At 57.9% G+C, this 22209-nt stretch overlaps 1 protein-coding gene across 1 annotated transcript in view; it reads right to left on the reverse strand.

Moving 5' to 3' along the window:
• Window positions 1–1480: 1480 nt before the first annotated feature.
• The window catches only part of CRHR1 (corticotropin releasing hormone receptor 1), a 52010-nt gene continuing 31281 nt past the window's right edge, over window positions 1481–22209 (reverse strand). The window contains exons 3-13 of the mRNA XM_027081333.1: window positions 20132–20251; window positions 15441–15526; window positions 8291–8397; window positions 7383–7503; window positions 7022–7175; window positions 6669–6729; window positions 4230–4302; window positions 3880–3965; window positions 3507–3642; window positions 3278–3319; window positions 1481–2774 (exon numbers count right to left, since the gene is read on the reverse strand). Coding sequence (XP_026937134.1) covers window positions 2634–2774; window positions 3278–3319; window positions 3507–3642; window positions 3880–3965; window positions 4230–4302; window positions 6669–6729; window positions 7022–7175; window positions 7383–7503; window positions 8291–8397; window positions 15441–15526; window positions 20132–20251 — 1127 coding nt within the window. The 3' untranslated portion in view covers window positions 1481–2633. The remainder of the gene's footprint in view (window positions 2775–3277; window positions 3320–3506; window positions 3643–3879; window positions 3966–4229; window positions 4303–6668; window positions 6730–7021; window positions 7176–7382; window positions 7504–8290; window positions 8398–15440; window positions 15527–20131; window positions 20252–22209) is intronic.

Below are 22209 nucleotides of genomic sequence, written 5' to 3' on the forward strand. Positions count from 1 at the left end.
CAGCTCTGAGCTTTGCAGCCTGTGTGGAGTACGTCCTGGGGGTGCTGCTCGCCTGCCCCCCCCCCACGGAGCTGAGAGCACAGTAGGCATGCAAAGGGTGCCCATCAGCTAAAACAGCCCGGAGGCACAAGCAGGAACAGGGGCACCGCCCCAGCTTGGCCCCTTCAAGACTCCTTGCCTATAAAACCCCCTCACAGTCGCCCCCAGCCCATCTCAGGCTCCTCTGTCCTTGGGATGCCCCCAGACCCCCACATCCCAACATTGTCCATGAAATGCCTTGCTTTCTCACTTCTCCTTCATTGGGTGGAAGGCAATGTTGAGAAAGGTGCCTCACTTGTGGCCATTTGAGACTCAAGTCACTTCTGGTCCCCCTTGTCAGCTAGGACCCTTTGTGTGGCTGTCCCACCCCAGCTGCTCTGGAAGCTGTCAGCATATCTCCGTCTTGGTGCCCCTGGTCCTATTCTCATGGCTTCCTCTGCTCAGCTGGTCCCCCCATCTCCCTCCTTAAGGGGATAGCGCTTGGGGAGTTAGCAGAGCAGGGTACCCCACAATGGCCTTCAGGGACACCCCCAGCTCCTCCCTCGGGGAGCAGTCAGATCCTCACCCGCTGGACCTCCCCTGCCCCAGTCGAAGCTGCGGGGCTCCCAGCACCGCGGTCATCTGTCTGTCCTGGTGTCCTGATAGCACACGCACCCGTGTGCACGTGTGCGCATGCACTCGTGCATACACACACACCCCTGCGTGGCCCTCTTTCCGGGTCAGAGACTCAGAGGCAAGGCCCGGGCCTGAGTGTGTTGGGTGGAGCGTCTGTGCCCCAACCACCTCCTGCCCCGAGGACGTGGCCCACGTTGTGCCCAGCATGCTCCCGGACTCCGCAGGAGGTGCAGGGATTTACTGTCCCCCAGGAGCTGGTGGATACACATCCCTCGCCCCTCAGGTGGGACGACGCAGGTGTGGGTCCCAGCCGGCTCTCCCAGCTTCCGCAGCAGGACTGCCTGCAGCTGCCCATGGTGGTGGGCGTGTGCGCCCCTACCCTGGAGTTGGCTCTCGAAGCCTTGTTCCTTGGTATGCTTCTGGGGTTTCCATGCTAAGACAGCATTCAAGCCTGTTCGGCCTCCCCTGCTTCCTAATTCCTTCCTGTTCCCAGCTTATCTCCTCCCCTGGGGCTGGGACACACTTCGGTCTGGTCCCACTGACTCACCTGTGCTCAAGCTGTGCCCGGCCCGTGGTGTCCGCCACCTTCTCCCTACGACTCGCCCCCTTACAAAAGCTGCTCTTACCTGGTCCCCGCAGACCCATGCCCTTCTCCTAAGTCCTCTCCTGGACCTCAGGGGCTCCCCTAGCGCCCCATCATTGGCGTGTGTCTGAGTGCCACTGGTTCCCCAACCACACGGTGACCCTAAGGCTGGAAGTGGCCTCCATTTCTTTGGGGTACCCTCCCTACCCAGCCCTAGCACATACCAGGCTCCACAAGTGCTGGTTGAAAGATAAACATTATTATTTACACTAGCCACCCCCATCTCCCAGCCCCACTGCCCCAAAGCCCTGCTCCGGCTGTCCAGTATCTCTGGATGTGGCTGGGTCCTTACCAGGGGTGTACGCGGTCAGCTGGCTGGTTGCCCCAGGAGCCACTTGTCCTGCTCTGGGGAACTTGAGGCAGAGAGGGGCTGAGTGCCCCACCCTCTTCTATCTTTGCTTAGCTAATGATGCTTCCCAATGAGGTCATCCAAGGGCCACAGGGTCCCTTTGACCAGCAGAGGGGTTGCCCCAGAGGCTGGGTGGCCCCCAGTATTCTCTGCCCCTCAACGGGAGCCTGGCTTTGGCTGGGGCACACACTGGTTTTTGCTCAAGGACACTCTGTCACCCTCCCACCTCCCCATCATCTCACGAAGGGGGAGACACCTGGGGCAGGAGGTTAAGGAGGGGGAACCCATGTGGGCTGTGGGGTAGTAAAGGTCCAAGGGTGCAAGGCAGCGAGGCAGGGCGTTTCTGGTGGCAGTGCCACAGGGTCACATGAATTTCCGGTGGCTTGGGAGGGTTTCGGTGACGTGGCCTGATGTCTGATGCCACCTGATTTCTAACAATGTCTGCAGGGCTTCTGACAACATGGCCTTGGTTCCCAGTGGTGTTGGAAAGCCCTGCTAAGGCCTGGAGGCATCATCACGGTGGCTTGAACGCTGTCACAAGAGTTTCCCATGATGCTCCTGGAGGAGTGGATGGCCCCGCACAGTCGCTGAGGACATCCCGGGGTCTCCAATGGGCTGCCATCTTGTGCTCTGGAAGCAAACACCTCTTGGAGGGACCCACATGCTGCTCTGGATTCCCTGCTCTCCATCTCCACTCCATTTCTGTTCCATTCTTGGGGCAAAGGGGAGCCAGAGGCCCTGGGCCCAGCGCAGGCCTATAGGTTATCTTCCATTCATCCCGTGGCCCAGACTGCTCTCAGAGGCCTGGAACTCCTGCTCAGCTGGGGGTGCGGGAGGGGCCTCCCGGGCTCTCAGTGCCAGCCAGCTGCTCCTGGGGGCACAGGGTGTGGGAGAGAGCTGGTCCCCTCCACAGACAGGGCGGCCAGCTGAGCCCGGCGACCATCTCCCCAGCCGTGGATCTTGGGGGCCACTCCACGGCTCTCCAGCTCAGACTGCTGTGGACTGTTTGATGCTGTGAAAGCTGACACGGGTGGGGGAGGTGGGGATGGACATGGCGCGGGCCACGCGGGCGCGGATCGAGTGCTTGTCCTGCCATCGGTGCCACCTCTTCCGGATGGCAGAGCGCACCTGTGGGCACAGGGCGGAGCACAAGGTCTGAGCCGGGGTTTCAGGACCCCCCTCCCTCCCCCAAGGCTTCCACAAGCAGCTGTACAGGGGAGCCGTGCACAGGGGGCCACGTCAGAGGTGGCAACATTCACATCACCAACATTGTTGCTTCGCATATTTGTTAGGACAATTTTCTCAAGCGTTCTGAGCAAGGGGTACCTTTCTCAAAGCCACCCAAAGGTGTCATATGGCCTTTGCCGTGAAGAATCTCTACCCTCAACCCATACACACCTCCTGCCCTCAACCTACATACACCCCTTGTCCCAGGGCTCCGCTTCCTGGTTTTCAACAGCCCATTTCACAGACTCATTGATGAGACTGGAGCCCCGGCTTCTGGCTCCCACACCTACTGCCTATGAGAGCAAAGAAGTGGGCTTGCCACCTCGGGCAGGAGGCGGCTACGGACAGTCTGTGGTCCCAGCAGGCCTCCTGCCGTCCCGAGTCCTGGGGCCCCAGGTCCTTACCTCGCTGTTGAGGAAGCAGTAGAACACAGACACGAAGAAACCCTGGCGTGGAGGGAGAAGGTGGGTCAAGTCACGGGGGCAGATGCGGCCCCATCCAGCTTCGGGGCTGACCCCTTTCTGTCCCCAGCCTCCCACTCCTCCAGGCCCCTGCCTGGAAGAGTTCCCACCCGAAGAGGTGCAGGGGACAGTCAGGGCTGGAGCGAGGGGCTGGGGTGGGGGACGGCTGTACCTGGAAGGATTCCAGGAAGGAGTTGAAGTAGATGAAGACGACCCGGGAGACCTCGTCCTCCCCGGGGTTCACGAAGAACAGCATGTACGTGATGCCCAGGAGGGGTAGCAGCACCAGGGTGGCCTTCACAGCCTTCCTGGGGTGGGGCAGGGAGGGGGGGAGGCCCAGAGTCACAGCCCACCCGGGAGGGGGCTGGGGCCTCCGGCTTGGTGAGAAGGACCGGGTCTGGGGGAGGGCTGTAGCGGATCCCCGGAATGTCTGGAACAAGGGGAGCTGGGGTTTCAGGAGGGACTCTCAGGCCTGGGGGGACACCCTGGGCCCGAGGCTGGGATCTCTGAAGCACCCCATGGGTGGGGGTGGCGGGTCGGGTTACCTGTACTGGATGGTCTCAGACGTGGTGGATGCCCGGAGTTTCGTCATGAGGATGCGGACGATGTTGAAAAGGAAGATGAAATTGATCTGTAATTTGACACACGGTGGGATGGCCTGGGCATGGGTGTGTGCAAGACGCTGGAGGGAAGGTGGGGGACAGGGCAGGGACTCAGCTGTCCCCGGTCTGGTCTCTGCCCCCTTGCTGCTCTCCCTCCACTTTCATGAGCCTTTATATATTCCTGGCCCTCTGCCCGCCACTTCTAGGTAGAGGGATCCTTTTAGTCCACTGTAAGCCTTGCTTGCCCCTCCCCACTGAGCCCCTCTCTCCTGTCCCCCTACCCAAGTTCTTACCAGCAGGACCAAGATCATGGGGCCCTGGTAGATGTAGTCCGTGTACACCCCAGGCCTTTTGCCAAACCAGCACCTAGAGGGCCACAGAGGCGAGAGGAGGAGGGTCACCTGGGTCCAGTTCAGTGGCATGAGGGAGGAACAGTGCTTGGTCAGGCCAGGACTGGAGCCAAAAGCCAGGATCTGGGTGCCCCAATTCCAACCCTGGCAGAAGGTCAAGATAGCTTTCCATCTGCAGAATGGATAGCGTCCTTTGAGATGTAAAGCTGGAAGCAGGCACTGTGGCAGGGAGGGGGATTGGGGAAAAGACCACTGAATAGAACGGGCATGGGTCCAACACACACTGCTCGCCTCAGTCCCCACTGTGTCTCTGGTGCACGCCCACGAGGGGGGCCTTGCCCTGTACATGTCATGCAGTGACGCTCAGTAGCTAACAATCTCTGAATTTGTTTAATGGCAGCCTGAACGACCCAGAGGCAGAGACTCTACAGGTTCCACCTGTCGTGAGAGGCAGACTTGCTTTTCGTCTTCTTGAGTTTCCATCCAGCAAGATCTAGGGAGCTCGGGGGGGGGGGGGGGTGGGTTGGGATGAGGCACATAGGAAGTCCCATGTCCTTGTGCAGAGACGATGGACCCTCGGGCATGCAGATCTGCAGTACTTAGATCTCAGCATGCTTCCATAAACAATAAACTGAGATTTTTTTTTTTTTTTTGCGGTACGCGGGCCTCTCACTGCTGTGGCCTCTCCCGCTGTGGAGCACAGGCTCCGGACGCGCAGGCTCAGCGGCCACGGCTCACGGGCCCATCCGCTCCGCGGCACGTGGGACCTTCCCGGACCAGGCACGAACCCGCGTCCCCTGCATCGGCAGGCGGACTCTCAACCACTGCGCCACCAGGGAAACCCTAAACTGAGATTTTTATGTGAAACCTCTTGACTTTTTCAAAGTTTGGAAGCAATTCAAGTTTTCAAAAAACACGGGGCAGACCAAACGCAAGCTGTCCTGGGGCCAGGTCCAGTCCTTGGCCCCAGAGCCTGCAGTCTCTCTCAGGTCTCACACCTGGATCCCTTCTGCTGCAGTGTCAGAATCTTACCACAAGGTGGAGCTCCAGAGACGCTCAGACCAACCTTCCTCTGTGCTCACGCACCCTTTTTGCTCCAAGATGCGCCCAGACGCACACACTGCGCAGCTTTTTGAAACCTGTTCTTCCTTCCCTGTACTCACCTTCACACCTGCAGGCACGGGCTCCATCGCCCAGGATTTACAATGCTCCTGTTCTGAGACCCAGGCCACCATTCTGGAATCACTGCCAAGCCCTCAGTCCTGCTTGTCAGCTGCCCCCCCACTCCCAGTTCAGGCCCCCATACCACCGGCTGTGCAAATGCAGAGAGCGCCAGCCAGGCTGGGCCGGAGTCAGGAGGGATCACCTCGATCCTTCCTAAACGTGAATATAATTTTCCAGGCTCCTTGTCAGGGGTGGAGAGGAATAGCCATGGTGATGGAGGCCGCCTGGAACCCCAGCCAGACAGTGGGTTCCTGAGGACACTTTGGCAAAGAAGATCCTGGCACCTCCCCTGGCCATCTATGTCCACTTTTTCTGCCTCTCTTTTTCAGTGGTTCTCAATCTTAGCTTCATATTAGAATCACCTGGGCAGGTTTAAAAAATCCTGGTGCCCAGGCCACACTCCAGACCAATAACATCCAACTCTCTGGAGGTCAAACCTGGGCATCGGTACTTTTTAAAGCTTCCTGCGTGATTCTAACCCAAGCCAAGGCTGAGAACCACTGCAGCGGAAGTGCAGTTTTCAGGGGTGATTGGGAACACCTACTTCCATTTAAGAACAGCCCCTCAGGACTTTAGAGCTGGAAGGAGTCTGAGATTGTCTGGATCAGTTCCTATTAAATCAATGGAATCGTTTGTTAAAACAAGTCTTTATTAATAGAAAACATTTATATGACATTTACTATGTGCCAGACTCTATTCTAAATGCTTAACATGTATTAACTCATGTCATCCTCACACTTTGAGGGAGGCACTATTATGCGGATGCCCATTTTACAGATGAGGAAACTGAGGCATACTGTAGTAACTAGCCCAAGGTCATAAAGCTACTTAATGATGGGAGCCACAGTTCAGAACCTGGGTGGCTGGGCTCCAGGGACTGCCAGTAACCTTTAGGTTGTTCTGCCTGTGGTGAAAGCCCGAGACAGATAAAAGAGCCTGGACCTGCCCGTCCAGCCCCACCTCAGGCAGAACACTGTTAGGGAGACTCAGTTTGCATCTGACTCCCAGCACCCTCCCTATGTGGATGAAGAAACTGTGGCCCTGACAGGGAAGGTGACATGGCTGAAGGTCCCTGAGGAGCATCAGGCAGAGCGGGGCTGGAAGCCTGGATCTCGGGGCTCAGGGGGCCCTGAGGACAGTGAAGAAGAGGTGACTTACTTCTCATTGTCGTAGTACAGCTTCCCAATGGCCCAGGCCACGATGATGGGGAAAGGCACACCTGGGGGAGAGACCGGCTGTCACAGGGCCTGTCGGTGGAGTCTGGGGGATGCAGGCCTCGAAGACCCCAGCGCAGCCCAGGGCCTAGAGGTGGGCAGGGCCTCCCCGGGTACTCACTGGCCTACCATGCCTCCTTTAAGATGTTCCCATCGTCCCTGCCCCCCAAGTAGCGGCGGAGGGCTGTGTGTACACCCCACCACCCTAACCTGGCCTCAGTCTCAGGCCCCCAGCCGGCCGGTCTGAGTGTGGGTGGGGAGAGGACGGCGGGTCAGGGCGGGGGCTGGCCCGCTCACCCCAGCCGATGCAGATGAACATCCACTTGCGCAGCCGGTCGGTGGAGTACGTCAGCACGATGGCTGTGTGCAGGTAGCAGCCCTCGCCAAACATCCAGAAGAAGTTGGTCACGTGGAAGTAGTTGTAGGCGGCTGTCACCAGCCTGCACCAGCCCTGCCGCCCGCGCCATCAGAGGTGATGGTTAACCAGGGAGGGGGGATGGGAGGGAGCAGCCTGGGGCCTCCTCCCGGCAGGATGGGGCACCCCCCAGGATCCACTCCTGTGCTGTGGGCTCCAAGGCCTGGCTCCGGTCCCTCCTCTGCAAAGGCAGCCCCACCCAGACCCCTCCCCTGACCCTGGGCCTGCCCCTCCAGGACACACCACGTTGCTCTGGTGGACTTCCGGGCTCATGGTGAGCTGGACCACGAACCACGTGGCATTCCGCAGGATGAAGGCCGAGATGAGGTTCCAGTGGATGGTGTTTCTCAGGCACCGGATGCTCCTGTGGGCGGCAGGGGAGGGTGGGCGACAGGCGGAAGAGGAGGAGAGAGGAGATGACGGCTAGGTCACCAGCGTCACTCCAGCCCAGATGTATGAATGCGGAAACCGAGGCTCCGAGCAGGGCGGGCTGACTAAGTCACACTGGGAGGCAGCAGCGGCGGCTCTCCTGACGTCCCACAGGCCCCTTCCTAACTGTGGCCCACCCAGACCTGAGCTCCGGGGCAGAGCCTGCCACATGGCCAATGCTGCAGGGACCAGGGGCTGCTGGCTGCTAGGGACACCCCTTCTCCCATGAGCACTCTTCCCTCCCTGTAGCTCCAAGTTTGAGGCTCAGAAAACATAAAAGGCCTGCAGCAATAGGCCTCCCTCCCAGCTTTCAGCCCTGATGCTCAGCCCCTGCTGGCAGCCCCCATTCCTGGCACAGACCTGGCTGGCACCGCCACCTGCATCCTTGGCAGTTGTGCTGGGCCCAGGCAGCTTCAAACCCAAAGTGGGCTCCACCTTCCTGGTCTCCCAAATGGGTGCAGCCCGGCCTGGGTGTGGGTGACACAGGTGAGCCTGGGCTTTGGCCATCCCCCTCCCCTCTGCAGTCACTGGGCAGCGTTGCAGAAGTGACCCTGCCAGAGGTTCCAAGAGACCTGGGACATCTATATCTGTCACCTGCTCCCACTGAGGTGAGGGAGCTGGACTCCTCCAGCCCACCACTGCCTCCTGTATCTTACTTCTCCCCGCTGCTCAAGGCCTGGGGCGGGGGGGGGTGGCGGGGGACAGTGCCAGGGTCTCCTCACCTGAGCCGCAGAAATAGGACAAAGGCCACCAGGAGGGCTACCAGGGAGATGCAGTGGCCCAGGTAGTTGATGATGACGGCAACGTGGTAGTGTACTTTGCTCTTCTTCTGAGACAGAAGAGAGGGGCAGAGGTGAGGCTCCTTCACAGCTGCGCCCCTGTGCCCACTGGATGTGCCAGGACAGCCCACCCCCACAGGTGCCTGGGACAAAGTGGACCATGATAACAATAGTTGTCCCTTCCGGAGCCCCTGCTATGCGTGAGGTGTTGCCCTAGAGCAGTGCCGTCCAATCTAAGTCTATGTCTGTCTGTCTGTCCCCCAATCCCATGCTCTGTGCACTGCTCCGTGCTGTGGCAAAATTGTCAGTTAACTTGAATCTCCATATCACATAGGGTTCCCCACCCTGTGCGCACAAACACGCATGCACGGCTCACGGATGTTCTCATGTTCACGTTTCCATTCAGTCCCAACGCCAGGTGGCCCTTGTGGTGCAGACCAACCCTCTAGGACTCCTCTCCTCCTCCCGTTTCTGAGTTGAGCCACCATGCTCTGCATCACCCCTAAATCCCTCCCGCTGCAGTTGAGGCCCGCTCCTCTCAGCGAGGACGGGGAAGGGCCGTTGCCGTGGGTTAGCGTCCACAGAACCATTAGAAACCATAAACAACCTCTCTAGGCTCTATGACTTGCTTCCCGGGTCCCACCCCTGGCCCAGGGAGTCTGCTTGAAGTCAGTGGGGTCCTCTCCAGGACTAAAACAAAGTTCCCAATGTTATTACTTAATTCATTTCATACACTGATGGAAGCTGGGAAACGCAGCAGGCCCCTTTCCAATCAAAGTTCGCTCCATGAGTGTGGAAGCCCTCCCGCTTACAGAGTATTTTCTTTCCTTTTTTTTTTTCTTTTTGGCCGCGCAGTGCGGCTTGCAGGATCTTAGTTCCTCGACCAGGGATTGAACCCGGGCCCTCGGTAGTGATGAAAGCTAGGAGTCCTAACCACTGGACCTCCAGGGAATTCCCTACAGAGTATTTTCATATCTGTTATCTTCTCAAACCCTCAAGGCAACACTGGGGGAAGAGCCAGTAGGGGGTCTGTACCTTATTTTGCAGAAAAACAGGCCCCAAAGTACGCGGACTCGTTCAAGGTCACTCAGCTTCAAACCACCTCTCACCTTCATGGGCAGATTGACAAGATGCTGAGGCAGAAGACGGGTCCCGACCCCATGATGGTGGACTGGGGTCTCCAGGGCCCAGCTCTCTGCAGACTCCTGACCCCGTGAGAGCAAAGGCCCCCTTCACCCTTTTGTAGGTCCCAAGAGGGCAGGGGCTAAAGAGCCAGAGGGTGGCACACGGTGGAGCGCTGGGAACTGTGTGTTGAGTGCAGGAAGGAAAAATGGATGTTGGAAAGGCACTGGCTTTTGCGAGGGGAGGGTCCCTGGTAACCCCTCCCTCCCTCTCCCTTTCCAGGTTCTGGGGTGGGGCACGGGCATGATGATGCCCGGAAACTGGCAAGTATTGAGAAAAAGACAAGCTCGCAGGAGACTTGTGCACCCTTTCAGAGCCACCGGAGCTCCTGGCTCTCCGTGGACCCTCCTGTCGGAATTACAGAATCCACGGGCATCAGAACTGGTCCCAAGGGATCAAGTCCAGCCCTACCCATCTTCCAGATGAGGAAACTGAGGCCTAAACTCACCCACCCAAGGACAAGGGGTGCACCTCTGAAGCAGGACACCTAACAGGCATCTGAGAAGGGGTGAAGCCCTCGCTCCCCTGCTCTCCCAGCCCCTGCTCTCCCCCTTCTGAAGGGGCATCCTCACCGAAGAAGCTCTGAGGCCCAGGCAGCTCTGTTCTAGGGGCTGGTTTTCCTGGAAGAAGCTTTCAGGAACATGACAGGAAATCACATTAGCAGCTCAGGCTCTGGAGCGCTGAGACCCAGCGAGGTGTAAATGGCAGTGGGGAGAGAGGGCGGGAGGGGCAGAGGGTATTCATTGCCATCAAATAAACGCGGGGGGCGGCGGGGTAGCATCTCTGAGTGCCTGGCGGTAGATGCCAAGTCCAGAGACTCCAGCAGATATGCACACATCCCACCTGTCTGGAACTGACATTTAATTTCCTCTTATTAAATTTTCCACAAATCCATGCTGCGAAGCCCCTGGGTAATGGCAGAGTCTGTGGAGCCCAGAACGGTGTGATGCCCCAGCTTCACACACAGGCCCAGGTGGGCAAGATGAGCAGAGTGTGCAGGGAGGCCCTTCACTGCTCCCCACAGCAGGCCGAGCCGGGGTCCTCTGGTCTGGGGTGGCATGAGTCATTTATTAAGCACCGACTGTATGCCGGGCACTGCGCCAGGGGCTTTACAGACATCACTGCTTTTCTTTCTCACAACTGCCCTCTGAGAGTGTCCTTCTGTCCCCGTTTCTCCAGGTGAAGGGGCTGCATAATCGGCCCAGCATCGGCATCCAGGTCTGCGTGGCCTTAAAGACCCTCCTTCCTCTGTTCCCGCGGTGCATTTCTTGGGGGATAAGCAAGGACCGAGAACAGAAGCACTGTCTTCGTCCTGGGCCCAGAGTTCTCAGGGAGCTTCTACGGGGAGGTGGGGGGCTCATGAGGGGTTTTCTCCACTGAGGCTGAGCGGGGAGAATTGGGCCGAACCATGCAGGGGACCACGTTTGCCTGACTCCTTGAGCTGCAGGGCCCAGGCTGGCTCCCAGCCCTGCTTCTCAGCTGCCACATCAGCCTGATGCAAGGCAGCTGGGGGGTTACGGTGCCGCAAGAGCCTGAGAAGACTGCTGGAGAGGTGGCAGTGCCATCCCGAGATGACTGGCATCACCAGGAGAGATGGCCAGTCACCCGCAAGAGGCGGTCAGTGATACCCTGAGGGGTGTTCAACGATACCCGGAGAGAACAGCCGGCAACATCCTAAGAGACACCCAGTGACACCCTGAGAGACAGTCGGTGACCTCCTGAGAGAAAGCCACCGTTAACTGCAGAAGCAGCTGGGACGCCTGAAGGTCACATGGACACAGCCAGTCCCTGGGGACCTGACCAGCACTCTGTCCTTGTCCAGTCTGGAGACCAGAGACTGGCAGGTAAGTACCCTGAAGAGGGTGGCGCAGTGTGGCACTGGGCAGAAGCCACTCCTCTGCACCCTCACGGACCAGAATCCAATAAGTAATTCTGACCAGACTCTCTGCAGGCACACCTGGTCCCAAGTGGTGGCAGTGTCAGACCTGTCCTGATGCCTTTTCAGGATGGCATGATGGGTTCTCCCCGCCTGGTCCCCACTGCCCCAGCCTCTCTCCCACCCCCATCCACCCCGTTTTGAGGCTCTCCCTCTCCACCTGGGTTTCCTGAGCTACTCCCTCACCCCACCCTGGGCACTCCAGCCCCTTGCTTCCCCAAAGTGTGGTCCCCAGACCAGCAACGTCAGCATCACCTAGGAGCTTGCAGGAATCTTAAGAAATGCAGAACCTCAAGCCCCACCCCAGATCCACTGAGTCAGAATCTTCATTTTAGCAAGAAGTCCAGATGATTCCTAAGCATTCCAGAAGCCCTGGTCGAACCAACGTCCTCTGCGAGCAGTGAACGCTGGCCCACGAGCCCACACCCCCAGAGCCCCTTTTATGTCCCATCAAAGTGTGTGCCCTCCCAGGATGTGCCGGAGGCCAGGGCTCTCCGAGCTCAGCAGAGTGTAGGGGAGGGAAGCAGAGTGTGTGGGAGCGGTGGGGGGACGGGAGAGCTGTCTGGGGCAGTTTGGGGTGTCTCTGCAGTGGAGGGAGACAAGTGTGTGTGTGGGGAGGGTGCAGGCTGGTGCCGGGGTGGGGGTCCCTGCAGGGGCTGGGCCATGCATGGAGCAAGCTCCCCGGCTGGGGGGCTGTCCCCTGCTGGTGATGGCTGTGGGCAGGTCTCCTCCCTGGCCTGGCCTCTGGGCGCCCTCACAAGTCTCATTTCACAGGCAGTGGTTCTGCGAATCCATTATCTGCAGCTCCTGGGGCGCTGATGCTTAATTAGGGCTGAGTCCGGGCCCAGAGCTGAGAAATCGGCTGCTCGGTTAATTGGCGACATTCCTCTTGCTCTTTCCCAGTAGTTCCAGGAGGGGACGGGGAGTCTTGGGAATGGGGAGGGGTCTGGCGAGGCTGGGGGCTGGCAGAAGGGGATGACATTTTCACTAATTAAATTAACTGATTACCCAGAGTGCTAGGCAAAGTGGCCAGCGGGGGCTGCCGGGGAAAGGGTGGGCGGGGCAGCCCGGGTGGGGGTGAGCGCTGCAACCAGACGAACGGGGGTGCCCGTGACCCCATCGGGGGTGACCGATGGTTGGTGACCCCCCCAACCATCCCCCCTCCCTGGTGAACACAACAGCCTCCCCTGAGCTCAGGTGATGAGGCCGAGGGGTGGCGGATAGATGGAGCGCCCTCTACAGGCCAAGACGCAGGCGGACACCGCCCTCCCTCCCCCAGGAGGCAGACTGAACGGCTCTCCGGCCTTTTACAGACGAGGAAGCTGAGACTTAGTGAGGCTGAGCTACCTGCCCAGGGTCACACAGCACATGTGCTGGAACCAGAATCCAAACCCCTCCAAAGCCGGTGCTGTTCCCGTTACACTGCCTAAGAGGGGCCTGATGAGAAGCTGGTGCCCCCTAATCCGCCTTCTCCCCCCAACCCGCTGGTGGAGAGAGGGAGAGACCCCAGTCCAGGCAGAAGGGGTGGGAGCTGCAGAGTGGAGAAGGGCCTCTGCCCCTGATTCTTTGAAGGGTGTTGGGGGCAAGGGGGGCTGCTGAGTGTCCCCCGTCAGCCAACTAGAAGGAAGGGGCTTAAATTAGAGCAGGAGAGATTTGGGGGCCCGTGAATGTCCTCTGACGTTCAGGAGGCGCCAATGCAGGGAGGGAGATTGAAGGCAGCTGTGACGTCTCCAGCTTGGTGATGTCCAAGAAGGGGACAGACGCCCGCTTCTCTGGGGTGGGGGAGGGGTGTCTGTCCTAAGGCAGGAGGCTGGAGACCTGACCTCCCCTTGGAGACACACGGTCAGCCTCAGGCCCTGCAGACCCAGCAGGATGATCAAAGCGCAGGGTGGGGTGCGACGGAGGGGCTGCAGGCTTCTTGCCTTAGCTGTGCTCCCCGACACTGTCCCTCTCCGGGCGTGAACTGCGGTCCTAAGAGCTGCAGACAACACTGACCCGCCTTTCCCATCCCCCTGCCTCCTCTACTGTGTGCTAGGTAAGGAGTTCCCCACTCCGCTGTGTGCTAGGTAAGGAGTTGCCCACCCGAGCCCTACCCGAGCCCATCTCTTCTGGTTTGACTACGTTTCCCAACATGGGAACCTTACTTCCTTCCTCCCCAGCCCTGGACTTCTGGGGTTGGCTCACCATGTAGATGCTTAGCAACCTGGGGGCTATCTTTGCTCAGGTCAGGTCACTGGGGAGCTGGGCCAACCCACCTGGCCTGGGGTGGACCATACGGCCTGGCCTGTGTGACATTAGATGCCAGGAAGCCTCTCGCCCTGCATCCCAAGTAACTCTTTCGTCTGCCAAAGCAGAACTACTAAAGAGCATGTCATTCTTTTGGGCTAAGCACTGCCCTACCTTTGCAGCTTCTACAAGGAGACAGCAGAGCCCCAGTATCTCAGTGATGTGAGGCCAGGCAGCCTGGGGGAGTGGCTAGCCCAGGCATGTGTGGGGTGGGGGGGGATGGGCAGAGTGCTAGGTGGGGAGAGCTGTTCTCCTACCATCAACCTCACTGCACGCCAAGTCCCTGGTTCTGGGCAAAGGGAGCCGCCTCCAAAGCCCCGGGGTCCAGGCTCTGCCTCACGCTGGCTGTGTTACCTTGTGTGAGTCACTCCCCCTTTCTGGGCCTCAGTCTCCCTCGCTGTAAGGTGAATGGGTTACCCTAGATCAGAGTTTCTCACTTTTTCCCCATCACCCCTCCCCCACACTCCCCCCTGCACTTGTTAAAAATACAGATTCCCAGGTTGTCCTTGGAGAGTTTATCGGATGTTGGGTGCAGCCCTGTATTTGAACAAGTGCGCGGGATGATTCTTATCCCCAGGCAGATCGAGATGGGATGGAGGGTCTCCAAGGTCCCTTCCAGGTTAGATCTTTTAGGCACTGGAATTCTTGGAACTGCCTAGACCAGCCCCTCTCTCCCATGCCCCAGCAGCCTGGGGCCCTTGGACAACTGGGGGCATCTCCCATCTGCCCTTTCCTTTCTGCTCACTCCTTCTTCCCTCTCCATGACTCCCACCTTCCTCAGCACCCGCCAAAGGGGTGGGTGGAGATGTCGGGGAGGAGACAAGGGGGACGGAGGTGGCAGCAACACAGAACGACAGATATGCCCATGCGTCTGCCAAACATCACCGTTATTCACTGCGGCACTGTTTGTCATAAGCAAAGATGAGAATAAAGACTGGTTAACTAAGCTATGGAACATCTGTACAATGTGATATTATGCAAATGTAAAATAGAAGAACGAAGATGCTCTTTACGTACTGATTCGGAACAATCGCCAAGGCGGACGATTACATGAAAAAAGCAAGGTGTTGAACGAAGTGTATAATAGGCAACGTTTGGGTGAAAAACAAAAAAGAATATATATACATAATTGCTTGCCTATGCAGAGACTGCCTCTGGAAGAACTCTTAAGAAACTGGCAAAATGGTGACCTCTGGTGTGGGAGCCCAGTGGCTGGGACAGGGCTGGGAGCGAGATTATTTTGTTTTCCCATTTGTACCTGTTGAATTTTGTATTGCGTCTAAGCAACGTCTTTCTCAAAAACATTTAAATATTTGAAAGGCTCTTCAAGGGCTTTTTCCAGCTCCATGGCTCCTCCCACCCACATCCCGGATTCGAACACAGGACCCTGGCTGGACCTGGATGTGTCACTCCAGTGGGTGGGGTGTAAACGGATGAGAACCGGTCCCAGTGAGCTAGGAAGGAGGGAGGGAGGGAGGGAGACTCAACTCACCGCTGTCAGAGCCTGCCCGCTGCCCTCTGGCCTCACCCTCCCTTGAGGATGCCCACTCACGGGCTGGCCTAGTTCTGGCTCCCCAGTTGGCTTCTCTCAGCCTCTGGCTCTCCCATCCGACTGGCTGGTAGCAGGCACAGAGCCGTGCTGGGGGCCCAGGCCCAGCCCTCAACAGGGTAGCTGGCTCGGAGCCTCACCTCCTCGCTAAGGATCTCCTGGCATTCTGAGTAGTTCACGCGGGCGGCCCAGGTGCCATTGGCCAGGCACTCCCGGTAGCCGTTGTCTGGAAAAAGAAGAGAGTCAAAGTGACCCGTGGCTCCTCTCCCAAAGAGTAACTGAGCATCTGTCCGTCCATTCAACTGTCCATCTAACCGTCCTTCTGGGCCAGCACAGGAGCCGGCTTGCTGGGGGGCTCTGGGGTGAAGCTGCGGGGAGGAGCTTTCTTACTACCTCCACCTTCCTGCCTCTTTCTGCCCACTGGCCGCCCACAGAGGTACAGTGGTGACCCCAATGCGTGCCCACGGGGCCATGGCTCTGCCCACCCAGGCTGGCACAATCATGCCCACGGGACTGGCCCACGGGCAGAGGCCTGACCAGCTCACCGGGCCGTTTCCTGCTTCCTTGCAAGCCCTTATGTGGGGCAGATTACAGTGGGCACCCTTCTGAGAAATCTCCCATTTTGGGGTCTCACAGGGTAGCAGTGTCTCACGGGGGTGGGGATCACAGGGCAGCTGTTAGGGAAGGTCCCCAGGGTGGCATTTCCCTACGGCAGGCCTTATGTTGGAGGGTCACGTAGTGGGAGCATCCGTGGTGGGGGTCTCTCGGGACAGAAGATGACAGGTGGCAGGAGATGGGAGATGTGCTGGGGGATGTCATGGGAGTGGGTCTCGTGTAGCAATTATTTCGTAATTAGGATCTGCTCCAACTGGCTCCCAGCCTGGCACATGACACTTGGGAAAAAAAGGCAGGAATGTGGCCCGGGAAGGGGTGGGGGGGTCCAAGCAGTCATCAGCCTGGAAGTCAGAACGTGTCACCTTCTAAGGAGTTGCCTGTGGTCTGAACTGAGGCCTGGCTTCAGGGCTCTGGGACACCCTCCTTCCTGCCCGCCCCCCGGGGACACCAGGGCCCTGAAACCCAGTAGGGTGGGGTCCAAGGGAGATTCAAATCTGGAGTCTTTTCTTCTTTGCTGGCGGAGGTCACCCTGCTCCACCCTGTACCCCTCTCAGGCATCAGTAGCTCTAAATATGTTTCCCTGAGTAAATTCTGGTCCTGACACCAGGAAGCACTGGCTGGAAGAGGCTTGAGCCATTTCCACCGGAGCCCCTCGCCTGCTGCAGCCTTTCCATGGCTCACACTGACCTTCACCTCACATCACCCCCCCAGCAGGGCCGAAGGAGGTTGCGGAAGCTGCTTGAGTCCCAGTCCCAGCAGTGGCAGAGCGCCACGAGAGAGGCAGAACGGGGGCCCCCACTGCGTGAGTGCCATCGGCCAGCTGGCCTCTCAGGACCCTCTCCTAACGTGTAAGAGGAAGGGCTGGACCAGCTGATCCCCAAGAGGCCGTCCAGCCTGGGACCTGCCTCTCTGCTGGCAGCACCACACAGGAGGGAGAGGATGGGGTGGGAGGTGGGTTTGCGGCTGCCTCCCCAGGAGAGGCACCCCGGCCTGGCCTCCAGGGCTGCCGGGCTGAGACCTCCTCTCTAACGCTGCCCCTCGGCCCTTCTGCCGAGAGGCTGTTCTCGCACAGCACACCAGTGGGGAACTGAGGCTAACTGGATTTTTAAAGCTCTGCTCAGCTTCCCTGCCAGTGGATCTGAGTCTCGGCAGAGTTGAGCCCTTGGGCAGAGTTGAAGATGCTGCCGATTCCCTCCTAACTGCTGAATGAGGAAAAAGCTACCAGAGGGCTGAGGGCTCGGTGGCTGGGGTTTCGGGGACGCCTGTGGGGAGGCACGGAAGCAGGGGAAACCAGTGTGTCTGCCATGGACGGAAGGTGCCTGGGACCAGAGGCTGCTCCATAGTGTCTTCAAAGAAAGGGACTTGGGGTCAGAGATCTGGTGCGAAGGGGCATGAGGGCAGGGGTGGGAGCTGCTGCCTTAAGAGAGGCAGTATACTGTCGTGTTCCGAGCTCTCCACCCAGACAGCCTGGGTTCGAATCCTGCCATCAGCTGCCACTAGCTTTGTGTGTGAACCTGGATGAGTCCCACGACTTCTCAGCTTCCTTATCTGCAAAGACAGAAATGGTGCTAACAAGGGTTCCTACCTCAATGGTTGAGGGGCATTTTTAGCTGACGTATACAGGGTGCTTGGAGCTCTACCTGGCATGTGGTGTGAGCTGTTATTCTTACCATTATTGTCTTGGAGCTATATTTCTATAACCTTACCTAAGACTCAGAACATGTCGCTTGTCGCTATCATAGGGGGCCCTGGCGGGGATTCCGGGAGGCATCCCCTTGGCTCAAGCTCCCCTTTGAATCCCATAGGTGGGGCGGGAGCCTGGAGTCCTTCCCAGGCCGGGTCATAGAGGGAGCAGGCTTACAGGAGGCGATCCTGCAAGAAAACAGGCCCAACAAGCCGCGAGTCGTTGCCAGGGAGGAGGCGACTTCCTTGTCTTTAATTGCTGAGCTGAGCAGTCCTCCTGGAGAGTCATGGGAAAATGGATATTTTGGGAAATGCTTCCCATTCCTTTGAAGATCAGATGCAGTGGGAAGGAGGCCATCAAGGGGAAGGCGTAGAGGTCCTGGCAGCACCTCGTCGGTAAATGAATTAAAGAGCGCCTAATGATTGGGTACAGTTCTGGGTTCCCAGTCGCTACTGATTACACGGGTGTTCCTCGTCATTCTGGCACTGGGGGCACCTGGAAAGGGCAGTCTTCCAGCCCTGCCCCCACGTCAAGTAACCATCACCTCTTCCATCTCCCCTCCTGGGATCACAGAGGGGAGCGCAAGGGAGCCGAGAGAGCACCTCACCCAAACCTCCCACCACCCATCCTGCAGGTGGAGAAACTGAGGCCCGGGAAGAGCCAGTGCAGAGGGTTCCTTAACCAGCGTACAGGTGGAGCTGGGACTAGAACCCAAGACTCCCGGCTTCCACTTATGGCAGGGCTGCCCAATTGAGTTATATGTGCCCAGGCACTAAAGGTTTATTCGGGGCACGTCAAGTCACCTTTGAGAACGAGAGTGGGGGTAGTTCATGGGGAGTGGCCGGGACCGGCTGCAAAGGTAGGCAGGACTGTAGCTAGCGGGTGGACTTGACCATGGGGGCAATGGGGACCCACAGAAGGGCTGACTCCAAGCAAGGGTGTGACAGGGTCAGATGAGAAACTAGGGTTGGAGATTGGGGTACCCTGGACCGGGGCAGTGGCATTGGGGATGGAGGGCAGGGAGGGTCAGACATGAGACTCACTTTGGAGGTGGAATTCACAGGACCTGGTGCTCTGGTGAGGGGACTTGGGGGGGTTCCTCCTGGAAGCGGCCCTCCCGTGCCCCAGCAAGCACCAGCCCTAACGCTGCCTTTCTCCGGGGAGCTCCAGGGCAGGGCACCCAGCCGGGTGAGGGGAACAGCCGGAGGGCTCTGGCTCCCCAGTTCCGGCGCTGCCTCCAAGCCTGTGACCTTGGGCATTTTTAGCCTCTTTGCCTGCATTTCCAACTACGCTGGGCCCAAGTTAGAGGCTGGCAGGATACATAAACTCTCCTTTAGGTCCTTCTGCCCTTCCTCCTACTTGCATTCTCCCCACACCTCCTCCAGGCTTTCTTCTCCTCCTGGGGTCCAGGGTGCGGTTGCAGACACACGAAGCTGCACGGTCTGGCTCTTCCAGCCTCCCGCCCAGTCCCAACACCTCCCCAGGGCCCTCCCACCCCTCCTTGGCTGTGGCCCCCAACCCGAACCCCATTAATCCAGCTGGGAAAAAAAAGAGAGGGGCAGGAGAAGGAACTTGGGAGTTCTGAGCTGGACAGAGTCTTATGAAGCCATGTCATCGAGCCTTCTCCATCCTCAGATGAGGGGCCAGAGGGCCATACGAGAGGAAAATTGTGTTAAAGGTCACAATTGGTGTCCGTGGCCCCCCTCTGTCACCTCTTGGGGGGCTCTGAGCTCAGGCCCACCAGACCCCAAGGGCCCACCCAAGGAACCCCCCACCCTCCCCTCAGACAGCTCAGGGCCCCTGGCCTGCAGCTGTTGCCTCTTGATAAGCAGGGGCTGTGAGGCCTTGACAGGGGAGAGCAAATTAATTCTGAGGGTGACAGGTGGCATAGCAAGAAGCCGCAAAGCCTGGAGGTGGAGGCTCAGGGCCCCAGGGGAGCAGGGTGTTTACACGGGGATCAAGTATCTGAACAAACCCTGCCCGGGGCAGTCGTCTCCCACCCCCACCCCACCTGTGGGCCTACATGCAAGGACAAGCCCCCTGCCTACGGATCTAAAACTCTGAGTCCCCCCGTCTCGTGGCTGGAGGGCCCTGGATAGGCCTGGTATCCTCTCTGAGCAAAGTTAGGGCTTTCTGATGATTTCTGCCCTACCTCATGGCTCATGCCAACGTTAACCCAGTTTGTCAACTGCAGAAGAAAGTGTCAGACAGACCCGGATGCAAATTCCAGCTTCACCTCTTACCAGCTGCTGACCTTGGGCAACTTCCCTAACCTCTCTGAGCCTCGGAGGCCTTAGTTATATAACACAGTCACATGTAGCATCTTCCAGGGTATCGTGAGCATCAGTAGTAATGAGCAGAATACCCAGCAGAGCACAGAGCTGGCCACTGGTCAATGGCGGTTGTACCCATGAATGGCATTATTATTACTGTCATTGTCATTATTATTTTCCCCACCTCCAACAAGTCCCAAGCTCTCCCCATCCTGTCCCACCTCCCAGGAGATGGTCTGCCCTCCACGGGCTCCCTTACTTGTGGTGTTGTAGCGGACACCGTAGAAATAGGCAGGGCAGGGTCGAACCACCAGCTGCCCTGCGGGGCTCTGGGGCCAGCAGGTGCCAATGAGGTCCACGGATGCGTTGCACTGCAGTCCTGGGGGCAGAGACAGCTGGTGAGGCAGAGCAACATCCCCTCTGCAGTGTCCCACCCCCTCCCCACTGGGCCACATTCACAAGCCATCTGGGGACAGAACAGGAGCAATGACCCCAGTGCAGAGATGAGCTCCTTTTCTGAAGAGGAGACACCAGGGAAAGGAGTCTGAATTTGATGCTATGGCACTAGGGAGACAATGTGGGTTCCAGAGCAGAGGAGGAACAGAGATGGCTGGAGGTGGTGTTAAAAGCTGAGATCCTGGCTGGCATTTAGAGGAAGGCTGGACGTGCTCCAGGTCCCCTGCTCTGCAGCCTGAGGACACTTCTCTTGGCCCTTTACTTGGACCGCAGCTCTTAGAATTCACAGCATGGGACTTTCCTGATGGCGCAGTGGTTAAGAATTCGCCTGCCAATGCAGGGGACATGAGTTCAATCCCTGGTCCGGGAAGATCCCACATGCCGTGAAGCAACTAAGCCCATGCGCCACAACTACTGAGCCTGCAATCTAGAGCCCACGAGCCACAACTACTGAGCCTGCATGCCACAACTACTGAAGCCCGCGTGCTCTAGGGCCTGAGTGCCACAACTGCTGAAGCCTGCGTGCCTAGAGCCCGTGCTCCGCAGCAAGAGAAGCCACCACAATGAGAAGCCCACGCACCGAAACAAAGGGTAGCCCCCACTCGCCGCAACTAGAGAAAGCCTGCGTGCAGCAATGAAGACCCAACGCAGCCAAAATAATAAATAAATAAATAAAAAAAAAAAAAAACATATAATATAAAAAAAAAAAAAAAGAATTCACAGCCTGGAATGGCTCGGAAGAGACCCAGCCAACCCCTGACCCAGTTCCCTCACATGTCTCTAGAACCAAACCACATCTGCTCTGGACCTGCAGGGAGGAACCAGCTAAAGGAAGCTGGCCCACCTTCCAGCTCACCTGATAACCACTTTTACGGAACATTCGTGCTCTGGTCTGTGCTGGGACCTAGGAGAGGACTGACTGAGAAGGGGACCATGGAGAAAAAAGGGAGGGAGACACCACGTGGGGGAGTGGAAAGGAATCAGTAATCTGGAACTCTGGCTTCAGACTGGTCTCTGCTACTCATTTGCTGGGTGACTGTAGGCAAGTCTCTTGCCTTCTCTGAGCCTTAGTTTTTTATCGATAATGAAGTAGTTGGATCTGATCAGAAATTCTTAATCTCAGTCCACTGGAAGCTTTAAGGGTTCATAGAGACTTTGAAATTAAATGAAAAATTTGTTCTATACATGCAGTTGGGAAAGGCACCATGGCTTTCATTAGGTTCTCAAAGGGGTCTGTGACTCAGAAAAGGATGTAAACAACTGGACTAGAGAGAGGATGTCAAAATCCCCTTCCAAATGTTTGCCCTTAATTAAGAGCTTTTTTGTGGAGCGTGCGTGTGCGTGTGTGTGTGTGTGTGTGTGTGTGTGTGTGTGTGTTGGAGCAGAGCTGAAGCCACAGTAACACTTCTGGGAAGGTGGGGGGGTTTTTGGTCTCCAATGGGTGGGGGCTGGGCTGAGGACAGTCCTGGCATCCCTCCTGATGCTGCTCCTTCTTTCTCTGACTTTCCATGCCCCTCTCCTCTCAAGGCTGGCACACCAGTCCTGTGGAGACCCAGTGTGTCCATCACGATGGGAGAGGTTAATAACCTGAGACTGGCCATAGAGTGTACAGACAAGCCAGGGAGAGCCACGAGCCAATGAAGGGGTGGCATCTTCAGTCCAGGGCATCAGCAGCTGCTAAGCCCTGGCTGGGGCCCGCCTGCCATCTCCCCCCAGCTGAGCCTGTGCCCAGTCTCTCAGGAAACAGCATTGGGCTAGACTGGCATCCCTTACTTGCTGGATGCAGGGCAGTGCTGAGCAACACTTGTACCAAATTCTGGTTTTTCTTTCTAATCAAAGCTATTCATAGGATGTGTGTGCAAATCTGGGCTCAAGGGCCAA

The sequence above is a fragment of the Aethalodelphis obliquidens genome, unplaced genomic scaffold (assembly GCF_003676395.1).
Source record: "Aethalodelphis obliquidens isolate GAN/ISIS:26980383/991018 unplaced genomic scaffold, ASM367639v1 scaffold44, whole genome shotgun sequence".
NCBI lineage: Eukaryota > Metazoa > Chordata > Mammalia > Artiodactyla > Delphinidae > Aethalodelphis > Aethalodelphis obliquidens.